The 16460-nt window shown below is 36.5% G+C and overlaps 1 protein-coding gene across 1 annotated transcript; it reads left to right on the forward strand.

Moving 5' to 3' along the window:
• The first annotated feature begins 2146 nt into the window (after positions 1 to 2146).
• LOC116163142 lies at positions 2147 to 3730 on the forward strand. The gene is made up of 4 exons (XM_031476991.1): positions 2147 to 2382; positions 2631 to 2801; positions 2846 to 2924; positions 3335 to 3730. Exons 1-4 carry the CDS (start codon positions 2147 to 2149, stop codon positions 3359 to 3361), a joined length of 513 nt encoding a protein of 170 aa, XP_031332851.1. The 3' UTR covers positions 3362 to 3730.
• Positions 3731 to 16460: the final 12730 nt, after the last annotated feature.

Consider the following 16460-nt stretch of genomic DNA (forward strand, 5'->3'; position numbering starts at 1 on the left):
TATGGCGTCTTATTAAAACACAACTAATCTCCTTGTGCCTTGTGCTTGTCCTTGTGACAATGACCACGTTTGGCAAGCATGTACCTACTCTATGTCCATAAGCATTAAGCACCATACTGCATCTGGAGGTGCGAATTTAAAAGATAATCAAGTCACATTGCAAAACTGAATCTGAAAATGCAAATAACAACAATTAAATTAGATAATTTTTATAGTTGCCTACCCCTTTTATCAAAAATAAACTCATAAAGAGCGTTTAAAAAAGCGGCAGAGCACCTCGGGTGACCCCACGGAGTCATTGGATTTGACCCATTTTCAATTGTATTGTTATATTGTATGTATCGTATATACACTGAGTTTTTTTTAAATGCGAACATAGGAGTTTGCATGCAATGTAATTTCCCTATGTTCGATTTAAAAAAAAACACATCAATCTATGAGGTGTGCGCGGTTTACATTCCCAAATCGCGCAACTTGTGTGATTATGAACAGCAACTGATAGTCTTTATGATGAAGAGCACTCGGTAAGATTTTTTTAAATAAGCCATGTGAGCCCATAGCAACTTTAGGATACATTTTTCTTAAACTTACGAAAACTTGACTTCACATGGCACGCGCTGACATCACAATTCATTGTGAACCAACCTTCAATTATTTGTAGGTCATGTGCACCTGCTATTCTACTAATTTGATCTATTCAATACATAAATGAAGAAAATAAGAAAATAAATAACGCAAACAATTACAATAAATGTTCGAAGTGTCCTCTTTGACATTCTAAGCAATAACCTAACCGATTTCGTAATTAAATTGGACGGCGGTATTTTTAAAAATGTGACAGCTGTCAATTGTATCTACTACTCATTTGAACTACTCAATACATTGATGTGTTTTTAGCGCATTTTTGCAAAAATTTTTTTTTGTAAAAAGTAGCTTTTAATCTCACTTTGGCTGGCTGGCTGGCTGGCTGGCTGGCTGGCTGGATGGCAGTAAATGCGCGCCCGTAGAAAAACGCTTGTAAAAAGACAAGGAGTGTACATGTAACTATCGGGGCCGTGTAATTAAGAACGTTAGGGATGGGGCTACAAGATTTGGAGTCGACGACATCTGGACGCCATCCCCGAGCGTATTATACTAACCTGCAGATTTTTCAGTTTTTATCTATCTTCTTCTACCGTTTTTCTCCGATTGTTTTCAAATTGGTGTCGTCGGGAAGATCTTGTCAACGCGCACAACTCCTGCGTGGCGGAATTTTGTTTTTGTTTCCTAGGGGCGAAATAAACCACCTTTTGCGCGGCGCGCTTCGAGGGGTAGTTGACTTTGGAAACCCCAAAAGTTTCTTACAGCGCGAATCGCGGTCTCTCTTTCTCGTGTCACTAATAGAAGGTCGAGGTATGTGAAGTACCCAAAAGTTGAATACGATTTTATGCCGGGATTTTAGCGAAATCTACCAAAATGGGAATTACGAATGAACGGGACGTCGGAACTGTGTATCGACAAAGGGAATGTGGTAACCCCCGACGAGATCTTACTGATGGTGGAGTCAAAACTTAAAACGCGAATTGCGAGTGCACGGTAAGTGAGAAAATGGTACCGACAAAGTGAACGTGGTAGCTTTCGGCAAGATCTTATTGATGGTGGAGTCAATATTGGCTAATAAAACACTGATCTGCCACACAAAAATGCGCTGAAGTCCCTTCGATCTCACACGAGGACTTTGATAATTTTTTTTTAAATCGAACATAGGGAAATTACATTGTATGCAAACTCCTATGTTCGCATTTAAAAAAATTCCCTGTATGTTAACTGTGCAAAGTTTGAACCGAATAGCTTCAAGAGTTTGCCCGAGGCAGAGAGGCGTGACCGTACGGGGTCATTGGAATTGACCAATTGGCCATTTTCAATAGGCTTATTACATGTGGCATGTAGGTCAACTGTGCAAAGTTTGAACCAAATCGGTCCAAGCGTTTGACAGTTATCGTGTTCACGGACAGACGAACACCATCGACTCCCCTATAAAGCTTGCATCGCTTTGCTCTGCCGCTTAATAAATAGCAAACTATTAGACATCTGCTTTTGCTCTGGGTTTTTTAAAATATGACGAGGACTTTTTATTGATCAACACGTACCAGCAAGATCCCTACTGATGCTTCAAATTTTAATTGTCCAATTTGTGTATTTCAGGTTACTCAGTAATCCTGAGATCTTTGCGAAAATTAAGTCGCCTTTACAGGATGCTGGCATTGAACTTTTAAACACGAATAATCCAACACAACCTGAAGACTCTGAAGGAAAGTATAAGGCTTGGCTAATAGCAGTTTCAGTTGTATTGGGAACCCTATGTATCGTTTTGATTATCGCTTTCATCATAAAAACCAGAAGGTAGGTACATTTAGTCCAGTCCAATCATTTGATAATTGATATTAACACAAAATGAAAGTAAACGAGGTGTGCATAATCTTATCTTCAATATAAACCTACAATTAATTATACAGTTAACCATTTTATAATTAATTGAAATATTCGATAATAAAAACGTCAAAGGATGATAATGGACGACGTTAGTAAGTTGGTCAACTACATTTCATAGAGATAGAGTTGCGGTTTTTTAAACCGATTATGTGTTTTAGTTTATTGAAACGATTGAATAAACTGTCCTGCCCAAAGTTCGGTTCTCAAGAATCTGGTTTGAATAGAATAGGTTTGGCAGCACCCACAACAAATAAAAATACGACAGAAGGATCGAATCCAGTTTTTAGAGATGGTGAAAAAGCTCAGGAAATTGATCGGGATCGTTACAGGTTTGTCTTTATACAGCATTTGTATTTACTAATGAAATTTTTAGTATGGGAAGTGGCGATTCAGATTTAATTGGAATTGAAGATAATCCTAACTTTGACTACAAATCAGATTTAAAAACTACAGTAAGCATTCTAAACATACTTACAAAAACTTTATAAGTAACAGTTGTCTATGATGAAATGGATTAACATACAGTCTCTAGATTAAAATAATGATTCCTCAACAATTTATACTTTTTCAATTATATATGATCCAGTTGACCTGTGACGGTTGACATTTTTTTTATACCAAAAAAATCATGCCACTGATGCCAATGAGAAAATATGGCATGACTAAAATCATATCTGCTATGTATGAACACATAAGCAAATAAATTAATTATTATTGTACCCTAGAAGTCGGATATTACGATGCCTACCATACAAACCTTTCAACTGCATGTAACAAACCTCGTCATCAATGGCAACTTTTTACTTCGAACATTTGTTATCAAGTGTGCGTCTTTACAATTGTATATGTATTTTTTCTACAGTTTATAAATCCAGCATCCAAGAAGTGAACACGCCTTATATCGTCATATGTCTACATTTATTTCTAAATAGGTAACTTGTATATAAATAGGCTTAGTCTCACAATGAATAACATTTTTACATTGTTTATGTTTATGCCAAGTCTCAGGAGTTACGACATTTAAAACTGACTAATGGTGGGTTTATATAAGATTATCATTAGTTCACTATCAAAACCCGAAATAGCCAATAGAAACTGAGGTTTATTGCGCGTTGCTAACCAACGAAACCATCCTGAGCTTAGTGAACTAATGATAATGATTATTATAAACCCACCATTACTCTTACAATGTCTCAAGGTGATTCAATATAACTTTAATGTTTGTTTAATTTTAAATAAATGTAATTTAAAAATTTAATCGAGTTTTTTATTATTTCTCATTTCTATTATTTACTAAAGTGCTGTTATTTGTTCAGTGGGTGCAATTATAATCTCTATATGTCAAAATCAAAAATTGTGCAGAAAATTGCAGAAAACTTCTATTCAAAAGCGAAAAAACGCGCGGCGATCTAACGCGATGGAGAGCAACCGCTGCATGCACAATTTGCACACCATTTCGCCCCATGTCTCGGAAGAAAACGCGCAATGACAACAACTAATTCAATTCTCTTAGCTTTTCTTTCGAAAAATTCTCTTAAGATTTATATCTAAAAATATGTGTACCTACCGACCAAATTCGGTTCCAATCCGTTCAGCCGGAAATCAGAATACAGACAGGCAGACCGCCATATATCGTATGTCGGTAAGAAATAAGAACCTTTTAATCTTTCATATAATACAAATAAACCGATACAACGAAATATTCTCAGTATTACAATCACTTTTAACGCCAATTTATTTTATGTTATAGCAATGACATTTCATAGGTTTAAATGAGTAGGCTAATGTAAAACTGTGTAAAACAACATTTTTAAACATGATATAAATAAAACAAGATATGCTAGATTGCCGTTCCAAATTCGTCCAGTTCGCGCATGACGTCACGCGGTGATAAAATTTGAATTTAAAGCCGGATTTTTTTCTTAATTCTGCTACAAATACTATAATTTCTTAATTATAATGGTTTAGGGGAAAAAGAGAGTTGAAATTATAAAACCTAAACGCAAAATATGCCGAAAAATATTAAGAGATCGTTAAAGACCAGCTTTAAAAATGCTATAAGCTATAATTAAGCGCACCATAAAAAGAGGAAATGCAGGCGTTTTTCATAATATGGTAAGATACCTACTTATGCTAAAGTATCTAAACATTGTGGAGTAGATATTAAAAACGAAATGATTAATATAAAATATTGAATTATGTAGGTACACAAATTATAATTTACTAGTTTCAAAAACGCATTCGATAAGATGAAAATATATTGAATTATTGTTCTTTATTGGTAGATACATTGGTAATATAGAATTTAAAAAGTAAATCGGACATCAGGAAGTGTAAAGGAGTAGGTACAAAAAAAGACATGTTTGTTATTAGAATAGTCTCAAGTTATTTACAAAATATTAAATAAACAAGTACACATAACATATTAAATTAGTAATCTCGTGAACACTGAGATATGAGATGGAGTCAAACACTATTATTTACTACCTTCTTTAATATTCCAGGCATTAATGGAATTTTTTACACCATGCTCTAAGCGTTGACACTGCTGGCAAAGGGTATCCTTTTTCCCATAACAACCTATAGGCTCTTGTACCAGCTGAATGAATGATAATAGCTTTAGAAATATCTTCAATTGTCCATATTACTCGCTTATAAGGATGTTTTAATTTACTACCATCACCAACACTCCTATAATTAAACAAAACCTTGAAATATAGCTAATAATACTTTAGGTTAGATTTGCTTCTGAAAACGTCTCTAAACCAATTTCAAATACACCAAAACAAGAAACTTACCTGGTTTGTAGGAGAGTCGCAACTAATTTTGACCTATTTCTTTTGTTAATGCAACTGGTTCGGGCCGATTCCTCTTTCAGATCCTTTGAGTTTCCCAGTGGCAAATTGAAAAATGGTACGGCGTCTGGTTTCAACAGTCGACGATTTCGGGCGTTATAGCACAGTAGTTAAAACCGCAAATTTCGTTCATAAGACGACTCGTCAAAATGTTTCGAACATACTCTGGTAGTTTTCACATTAATATGACCTGGCCGGTTACAAGCTAACACCCAACGCTTTTGAATATTTTGATCATTCGGGAACCGGAAAAACATTAGATTGCTTGAAAACTGTTTTGATCCATTAGCTGTGGTACATTCAACCACGGAACACCTCATTTTGTTGAAAACTAATTCACAAATTCCAAAAAAGCACCAAAATCTACACTGACAGATAATTATATTTAATTTGAAATTCACCACGTGACGTCACACACGTGATTCATAACTCCTCCCACATGCGCAATATCATATCTTATATTTATTGTATCATGATTTTTAAATACATCTACTTTTCAGATTTCCTTTAGACAGTGAATGGTGAGATAGATGGGTTTCGTTTATAAAAAGTGATGAATCTATCTGGAGTAAAATGTATGTAAGTTCAGTACTCTCCGCCAAAAAATTAAATATATTAAATGTGTGTACGCCACTGCGCGTATGAATGTCCGCCATATTGGTAGCCTAATAGGATCCTAGGTAATATAATAGGTACATAAACTGTGAGCTGCCTAAGTATCTTTCTTCTGTATTAAAACCATCAAGGCGAAACACAGGAGAGAGGTTTTCCTCTACCATTTTTCAAGAGAAACAAGACGCCATTAAAACTTGAATCGGTCCACCGATTGACTTTTAAACAACGTTGCCAAACTTCTCGGCATGGCTTGTAATTATAGACGGCTGTGGTTTTACTTTACCGTAAATGTCAATTAATTGTCAAAGTCGGTCATAATTGGGCGCGTTCATAAGACACGACTATTGTGGAACAGTTATCGATACGTCTTATAATTACGTCGCTACTTTTACGCTCTTTACGGAGCAGTCGGCCATTTTTAGTACCGCTATATATGTCAAAGTAAGGAACGTGACATAAGACTGTATCATGACATAAGACCCCAACTGTTTCCGATACGATCGTAGCGGTACCTATCTGTTGTGTCTTATGAACGAGCCCATTAGAAGCTTAATTAGAACCCTTAACAAGCGTATGTTTTATGTATGTAACCTTCCTTCCTTATGCCCGTTTGCACCGACAAATTTAAGCGGAACTTAGCTTAAGCGTCCCTTAAAATCCATGGCAACGATTATTGAGACAATGGTTGCCATGGATTTTAAGGGACGCTTAAGCTAAGCTCCGCTTAAATTTGTCGGTGCAAACGGGCATTAGTCTTTTATTTCAATGATTCCAAGTGCCTATGTATCAAATTTCATTTAAATGCTTCCATAAATAAAAAGTTGACACTGCGCATACGCAAAACCAAATTCTGAAACTGGCGTTTGATTTTCCTTTATTCCAAGTGCCTATGTATCAACATCATAAATAACAATGGAGCGCAAATACGACCCAATCAACGTAGACATCTCCAAAAAAGTCGAGACTGCACTGATGGACTAAAGAATGCTCACCTGGACCGGACGACATCCCAATTGCGATGTTGAAGAACTTACCGGCTAACGCAAAAGAGCATATGAGACAGATATTTAACGTTATGAGAACCCAAAACAAATTCCCCATGAGGTGGTCAGAATCTATAATAATCCCAATACCAAAACCCAACAAAAACAAACTTAATCCAGAATCACACCGACCAATATCTCTGACATGTGCATTGGAAAAAATTCTGAACCAAAAACTAACCTGGAAAAAACAAAATGTGTGATGTTTTCTAAAAGGCAAAATATTAATACACCACAGCTAAATTTTCAAGGGCATAGCTTGAATTTTGTCGAGACCACTAAGTTCTTAGGTATGACTTTTGACAAGCAACTAAATTGAAAGTCTCACAAAAAGCAAATAATAAGAGGATGCCAGCCAGGCCTAAACCTTCTAAACACGTTAAGCCATAGCAACTGGGGAGCAGATACTGCTAAACCCAATTCACAACACGGCCATTATAACAATCATTGGAATTTTTCATACCAGCCCAATACAAAGCTTACTTATTATGCGAATCAGGAGAGCCATCTCTTGAAAGGAGAAAAAAAAATTAGAAATGAGCCCTCCGATGGTCGAGGAAGTTAGGGCTCAAAAGAAGGGGAGAAATACGACAATTAAAGGAAGCATAACATATTTAATTTCGCCTGGGACGTAAAAAAACAAACTATAGGTATAACAAAATTGTGACAAAAAAAAATGATAATAAAAGCAAACTGTTTGCGTTAGGGTTTTTTTTTGAGGGGAAAACAATAATCTAGGGGAGGAAGAAGGGATGGGGGCTAGGTAGGAATTATGGTATAAAGGGTAACACTCAATGAAAATATAGATAATTACCAAACTACTAAGATACTGGGTTACTGCTTATTGTGAGATCTCACATTACATACGGGCAGTGGGGTTACCTTTCTTGATTTTTAATTTATTTATGTATTTATTTACTTGGAGTGATTGGGGGGGGGGGCGAAGCAAAAGGGGAAATATAACAAACAATTTGCGAACTCAATACAATACTTGCAGTTTCTATTCGCGGAGTCCAGCAGGCGACGTTAAGGGTAGTTATATAGAGAAAAGGGGACGGTAAAGAGCAAGGGGAAAATAGGATTAAGAATAGAGGAACGAAACTTAAGCGGTAGGGGAAATACTGAATAGAAAAGGAACAATGAATTAGGGGAACGGAAACGGGGTAAACGGCGTCTTCGTGTCTTCAGATCCGGCTGATGGTGTCGTTTAGGGGCTGCTTACATGAAGGTAGTAGGTAGACGCCGTACAGTAATTAAATTACAGAAAAGAAGGCCCTAAAAGGGGAACGAAAGATAATGACACGCAAAACGACAAACAAACCAAAAAAAAATACTCACAAGGTGGTGGAGGCCTTAAGGAAGAGTCATCCGGTGTGCGACGAACTACAGGGAGTTAAATACAATTCTACAAAAAAAAATACAGGATGTACAACAAAAATTACACAAGGGGGTACTTACAAACGATGAAACGGAAACGCACACCGAAAGATTGTAATCGTAGACCAATACGGCGTGTTTTACGAGATCGCTAAATCCCCAAAATATGGGCGGCTCGATAGTCGATATAATAAAAACTTCTCCGAGCTTCTGGAGATCTCAATAAAAAGAGGCTAAATCCCAATTAAGCTTGGATAAAAAATTTGGAAAACTTTTGCACCTCATGCACGCACAGCAAAAACGATAAGTATTAGAATGGCCTCCGGAAATAATAAAAAGGAAGACGATCACGCAATCAAGGACGAAATTTGGGGAAAAATCAAAAAGTAACGGACACTAAGCGGAAATAACAAAAAGGCGGGAAAATAAACGTAAAGCGGGAAAAAAATTAATACAATACACAAACGATAGAGGACGCTACAGAGGAAACCAAAGAAGCGACACAGAACGTAGAAAGCAGGTGAAAGATAAATGAGCAGAAAATCATAAGGAAAAGATTAAAGAGCCAAAAGAAATAGGACGAGGGTAAAAACGGCATCACAGATACAAAAAAAATATACGGCGAATTCCAAACGTAACTTACAGTCCTAAAAGAAATAAAATGAATTCTATACAATGGTACGCCACTGGTATACAACCACCAACGAAACCCAAACAAAAATCCCTAATTCTAAAAATATAAATCCTAACCTAAAATAAAATCAAAATAAAACTTATAAAGGGGTTAAACGAAGGCGACAAATAACGACAAACTGAACGAAAAAAAAGGAACGTAACAAACCGAAAGGTGGATGCAGGTTTAAATTTAAAAAAGAATTTCATTTAAATACTTTCATAAATAAAAAAGTTTGCAACTCGGTTTATAAATGGTCGAGATGCGAAAAGGGCACTGTGAATTTTGAATCGATTCGACTCAACTTTTGGTATTGCGTATTATATGGCTAAAGCTATGCCCATATTGAATTTCATGCAATTCAGTTCATAAGTAACGGAGATGTCAAAGCGATCGGACATTTCTAAACAAAGTTATCGTTCACACGGACAGATAGAGGAACTGACGGACAGACCAACAGACAGACAGCAATACAAAATTATAAACGATCTCTAGGATCGTTAATAAACGACACACAAGTGTAAAAGTATGGAACATGTAAAAAAAAGGTTTTTTGGTTATTTTACAATAACTTTTTTCTATTTCGGTGTCACAATGATGATTTTGTACAACTGTTTTCGGCGAAAACAGTTGCACAAAGACAGTGATTATAGTCGTTTTTTTTTGGTAACTCATCTCTTAAGTTGGCAGTTACTGGTTAGTACAAGTAGGTACTTCGTTGGGTACTTCCATGTTTGAACTTCAAAATGTCAGTCTTACTACGCTGCCAACCTAAAACTTAACGGCATAAAAAGTGTTCCCAACATAAAACATGTTAGTTCTAATGTTCCCTATAGTTTCTGATAATGATTTTTTTAATTAAATTAAAGCACCGAAATAGAAAAAATAGTATGAAAAACGCGTGTTACAATGCTTTATTGTAATACTCCTATCTTGCGGACACTCGTGGCTACGCTTCGCGTCGCCACTCGTGCCACAAGATAGTCGTATTACAATAGGTCGCATTGTAACACTTGTCTTTCAATATACTATTTTTATATATATTTAATAAGGCAAATGACCATAGTAGTCGATGCCTCGGGAGGGGTTTTAGTGGGTATACCCGGTATCTGGGGGAGCACCACACTTAGTGCGTCATTGCATTTCCCCTCCTGAAGAAAAAAAAACAAAAAACTTTTTTAGCAATAAACGCGGCGCATTTTTTTTATTTTTGTAGAAATGCGCTAAAAATGAATGCAAAGATTCTAATTACATTTGTAATTCTGGTGTTACATGCATTCTTGATTTATACCTACGCTTCTCCCCAAAACATAAAAGACCTATAATAGGTAAATGTATTAAAAAAACTGTTGAAAGCAACTGCTAAGAATGCCCGAGTTAAACTGCCGTATTTGCTACCTAGTGCAGATGCCGCTTTTGGACACTCCAAAAGGGTATATCTGCAATTTAAACATGGCTCGGAAGAGAAATATCCCCAGAATGGGGCTGGAGAGATGAATGCGGAATACTGATACCGCGAACAATGGCGCAGGTACCAGCTCCAGAACATTTACTAAATAGTTATTTGTTTCATTAGTACAAAAAATGTCAGTTTTCGGGACGAGGAAGATAGTTGCTGGACGACGCGTTAGCGGAGTCCAGCAACCTTCCGAGTCCCGAAAACGCATTTTTTTGTACGAATAAAACATAAAATTTTTTCTCCAACCCCCTTTACTTCAAATTATATTCGAATTTAGATTCAGTCGCAGTTTCACTACTAGTATAAGAACTTCTGTTTTCTTGTCCTCACGTGTCATGTCACTCTAGTTTTTAGGTTAACTTATAACCTATTCGTTCTTACTTCTTACTTCTCACCTCTCGCGACTTTGTAGGGAACAAATCTTGAGGTAGCATGTTCTGCCGTTTCTAAAATCTCTGGCGGAGTGCAATCCATGTCGCTATCAGTTTCATCATTTCTATTGTATACACAATTAATATTGTTATATTTTGTATTGAAATAAAAAACTTACCATACAGTTTTTTAATTAAAATTAATTGCAATTAACTTTTTCAAATTTTGAATTCAAAATGACAGATAATAGTGCAATGGGTCTGAAGTAGATGGCGTTACGCGCGACGGCGGGTTGTATACGTATTAAAATTACGTTCATCGAATATGTAAATTACGTTACACATGGTTTAAATAAAAATAGCGAGCGTAAATCATTTTCAATACATGTACATACATACGTATAGGTAACAGCATTACTTGCATTGAATATGCAAAAATATTTGATTTGTATGTATAGAAATATCTTACAACCTGCAATGTAAAACGATGTCAATGTGACATATCTCCGTGATTGTAATTTTTTAATTGGCCAACTTTCAAGGTCAATTTCTTTTTGGTACTAGGACCAAAAGTATCCACTTTTTGTACAGTTGCCATGGTGAAAGCGATTAATCCGCAAAACGTCAATTTTACGTACCGAACACTGTCACAAAATAGCGTCTTATTCAGGTGGTTGGAGAAAAAATAATTTTTTGCACATGCAAAATAAGACGCAAAGCTTCTTCTGGGTACAGGAAAAGTTGATTAAGTTGCTTGCTTTAGATTGCAAAGGTAACTGTGTGTACTATTCCTTCACCTACAATCCATATCAATGAGATCGACGACGACAACAATAATGTAATGTCAGTCTCTGAATAATGTACCTATATATATATACTCGATAATTTTTTTTGTAACAAGTTATTTTTGCCAAATACGAGTATTAATAAGTGACTTAAAGCATTGAATAATAATTCAGATTTATTATTCAATGCTTAAAGTTACTATGTAAATATAACTTCTTGGGTATAAATTTGAAATCTTTACTGTTAACAATTTTTCCCCTTGTCCTTCTTATTTTGCAATAAATTGTTATAAATTGTTGTAATCAATATCGCACAATTCTTTTTTTTTTAACTTGTTGATTTGACCTTTTAACAATGCAGTCGATTATTTTTTATTAAGATTTATTCACTCGTCCTGGATTGCGAGATTTTACAATTTTTATGCCTTGTGGCGCCTCCCTTCGGGATACCTAAGATCACACTCTTGTCCATCGAACCGCCGCCTTGTTGTTGCGTATAGCGCCCGCTACCTGTCAATCCACAGATACAACGGTTTATGTCATTCGCCAGTAGATGAGCAAAGAGACTTCTAGACCAGGAAGTGACGTCACGCCAATGAGAATCGAGTATTTCGGTCACGTGGTGAGGTGTGAGCCAATGGGAGCGCGCGAGTCGGCCATTTTGTGACGTCACATTTTGCGTGTTTTGCTTCCGGTGTTTCTGGACCAGGAAACGCGTCATAGCTTGTGAAATATTTGTCTGAAAAAAAGGCTGCGTCGAGGATTTGAACCATCGATACGTGAATTACGAATCTGCCGCCTTAAGGTGGTGTTTACATTGAAGAATTTGGAAATCACTCCCCGCACCGCCCGCAATATTAGAATAGTGTCGCTATCCACCACAAGATTCCGCGACCTACCATATTCGAACGTAAAAATAAACAGATAAGGCGCAACTGTCGAGATAATAATATACCGAGGACGATCGCTGTAATTTGATATCTGTAATTTATAGAACTGGGTTTTTAGCATTTGTATTCAATTCATATTCAGCTTTCTCGGTTGCTGACGTTTACCGCGATTAATTTCGTTGTAATTAATTGTATTACCAAGTGCTTTATCTTCCCAAATAAGTAAAAATACCTATTTTCTCTAAAAATAATAAATTGACCTTGTACGAAATTGAATAGGGAATGTCAAAAATTGTCGCAATTTTCTTTGCACCCTCGTTTAGGCATGCGCCGTCTTCGGTTAGGAATTTTCGAAAAATTGGAAAGAATAGTTGTGTCTTTGCTACATCCTATATGAGTATCTAGGATGTAGCACCGAATTCTACTATTTGCGCTTAGATCTCAAAAATTTGAAAATGATATAAGTTCTTAGCGCACCTTAGCAAAAATTTGTAAATAAAGCTGTAAATAATTTGGTAAAAACATTTCGTTCAACAGTGCATTTATTTTAATAATTCCGGGCTGCGGCGTATTCCATTTCATGCTCGCGAGCAAATTTTTGTACTACCTACTAAAGTACTAACCATTTCATTTTTTAAACCTTTATAATTAAATAAATGAGTTAGATTATAGACCTATAATTATAATTCATTGCAACCTCATGAAGGATATCTACGAACCGAAGAACTAGCGAAAATTTTGCAGGATTACATCAACCTCTGTATTATTTAAATCCAAGATTCTATTTCTAAATTGACTATCATGTCATTATAAAACAGTTATTAATGAACTCCTAGCGAGTTTATAATTTTGCGGTGTCTGTCCGTCCGTCCGTTAGCACATAAGTCATAAACGAATGGACCGATTACGGTGAAATTTTGCAGGTGGATTCTTTATCAAATTTGTAGATCGGAGTTCATGAATTGGTATGTAGACCAAAAAATAAAGTAGGCCCTTTTGACACCTCCGTTAGTTATGAACCGAATTGCATGAAATTCAATATGCGCATAGCTTTAACCATATAAAACACAATTCCAAAAGTTGAGCCTAATCGATCAGCATGCACAGTGCCCTTTGCGCAGGGGCGGACTGGGTACTTACGGCCCAGGTGTAATTGCATAGGTTACCGGCCAATTTTTTTGCTTCATTTTAAAGTATTCCTTTCTCGAAAATCAATTAGAATATAGTTTTTTTTAATTGCAGAAGAGAAACGTGTTAATAATTTATTAATGGTGCAAGAAACTAAATACAGCACATACTTATAAATAGTGCTAGGATTTTAATGACGTTAAAAATCAGCGAAAATGCAAAATAAAAAATGCAATTACGACAAAAATTTCGCAAAAAAGACAAAAATTTAAAAAGATGAGATTTTAAATAACAAATAAATTTATTGATGAAACTGAATAAGACGCAAAATTTCAGTGGTGGTTCATTTCCACTCTCTGCAGGCCAGTCGTAGAAACTAGGTATGTAAGGTACTGACTCACTTAGCGCATCCCAAAGAAATTTAATCCCTTTTAGTGGGCATTTGTTTGTGGACGACTTAAGCACGTTCCAAGAAAACGTTAACTAGGCATTTAGCTTACAATGGAGGTTCAGTGGTAGAGAGTTGGGCTATAAATCCGGAGGTCGGGTGTTCCAACCTGGGTTGAGGTGAATTTTTCATCTGTGGCAGAGATGAGAATTAGACCTTCTGCAGAGACACCTCTAAAAAGCATTATGCGGGTCACTCTGTAATTGGGCGCAAACCTGTTGAGGGCCCAGAACAAGATAGAGATAATAAATAAATACAATAATAAAACGTCTGGCATAAGAACGCATTGACGATAATGCTCTGTTGTAATGTAGGTAATATGAACTTGAGAGAGATATATTCTGTTTGGTTTATTTTTTATTACATATCATGAAATGCGAGTATCGGTACAGGAAATTGAGTTTTCTCGACACAAGTAGGTATATTTAGTGTTCCATCGCGTTAGTGCAGTGAATTTTTATTTCGTAAATTAACAAGTAAAGTCGTTACATATTTTACATAAACTCGTTTAATTATTAATTATTAAATGTGGTCACTGTGAAAACTGTTATTACTTAAGTAGTTGCATTCACAGTTTACCAGGTAAGTAAAAATCACTGATCTCGAAAAAGAGTCGCGCGGGAAAGTTATAGTTTGTCCAAACCAATTTATTTTGATGAGACCTTTCATTAGAATACCGTGAAGGGTAGTACATGCCCCCCCCCATTTTCTGAAGTTTAACCACTAAAGGCATGCATATGCATATGACATCACTAATGACGTCTGCAGACGTCTCAATCGCCCTTTGTGAGTACCCTATTCCGACAATCTGTTCTTGAGGTATAAGGGAATATACCCGAACACGATAAGAGGTCGAGGCTATGGTTTGTAGAAATTAATTCCTGTCGTTGAGCCCTTTCATTAGAGTACCATGAAGGATAAAACTAGTTCCACTCCCCCCCTCTCCACCCAGTACTTTGATTAGAGGACAGAAAGAAGGGCAGTAGTTGGTAGAAAACGGAAAACGGCTCCTTTCGTTGAGACCTTTAATTAGAATACAATGAGAGATAACATTAATTTTTAACACCCCCCTCCCCCTCGGGCCTCGCCGCTCACTGATCTCGAAAAAGAGTCGCACGGGAAAGTTATACTTTGTACAAACCAATTTATTTCGATGAGACCTTTCATTAGAATACCGTGAAGGGTAGTACATGCCCCCCCCCCTCCAATTTTGTACAGTTTAACTTGGCACCACTAAAGGCATGCGTATGCAAAATCTGATACCAATTGGTTATCGTATGTAAAAGATATGCACGCTTTACTTTGAAAAACAGCATCTCAGGAAATAATTCGTATTTCAATAATACAATACAATATCAAATATCAAATTAAAATTCCATGCGTCCTACGTACGAAATTCAAATTACGTACTTTCATTGAATAAAATGTACTTTGCCCTCTAATGACGTGAGCGACCTCCCTCTTATAATTGCTAAACTGTGTAGCATAGAATCGCACCCGATAACGATGAATACATTTGGAGATCATGACGTTGCCGTGACGATGTACCTTGGCTCAATAGATGTCGTCAAGAAATTTTCTTTCCACAAAAACGGCCTTTAGAGTCAACATTTTTGGTTGAAATAACATTCATTCAAATATATAATGTTCAGACATTTGCATGAAACAAAAATTATTTAGCTAATTCCTGTACTTACACTGTTATTTAAGAAATAAGAATCTTAAAAATTAGCCATATTTATCTTCCATTTTTATCCCACACTGATAACAATTTGTTACAAAATTTACTTCATTCACAAGTTTAAACCTTTAACTACAATCGATCGTTTACAGAAGGTCATTCTTTTACCTCGCAACAAAGTTATTGTGGAAATCGCAATGACACTTTTGTACTAGTTTACCATACATTGTAAACGCCACCTTAACCATCTGAGCTAGGCGAGGCTTTGAGATATGAACGTTTAGCAGTTCAAATATTGTTAGAATGAGGGGGGCGCGATTGCAGGGGCGTAGAGGGTAAATCGTAGGGGGTAGCAGTAGGAGCGGTAGATACCCCTAGGCCGTATAAGCTCACAAGTCACAACGCTACGGAGAGCATTGAGATGTTTGCGAGTTGTAGAAGGGTATAACGCGAGGGTGCGTCGCCGATAGGGGCTAGAGGCTATTTGGCGGGGAAGCGCGTTAAAATGATAAAATAATACGTACGACGCTCGTGTGCGAAATAGTATATTTCATTACCAGTCCAGAAAGGAAGATTTTCCCGTGGGCGCATGACGTTTCCCGTGTGAGGCGAAGCCGAACACGGGAAGTCATGCAAACACGGGAAAAGCCTTTCTGGACGTGT

The sequence above is a fragment of the Photinus pyralis genome, unplaced genomic scaffold (assembly GCF_008802855.1).
Source record: "Photinus pyralis isolate 1611_PpyrPB1 unplaced genomic scaffold, Ppyr1.3 Ppyr1.4_LG2, whole genome shotgun sequence".
NCBI classification, from domain to species: domain Eukaryota; kingdom Metazoa; phylum Arthropoda; class Insecta; order Coleoptera; family Lampyridae; genus Photinus; species Photinus pyralis.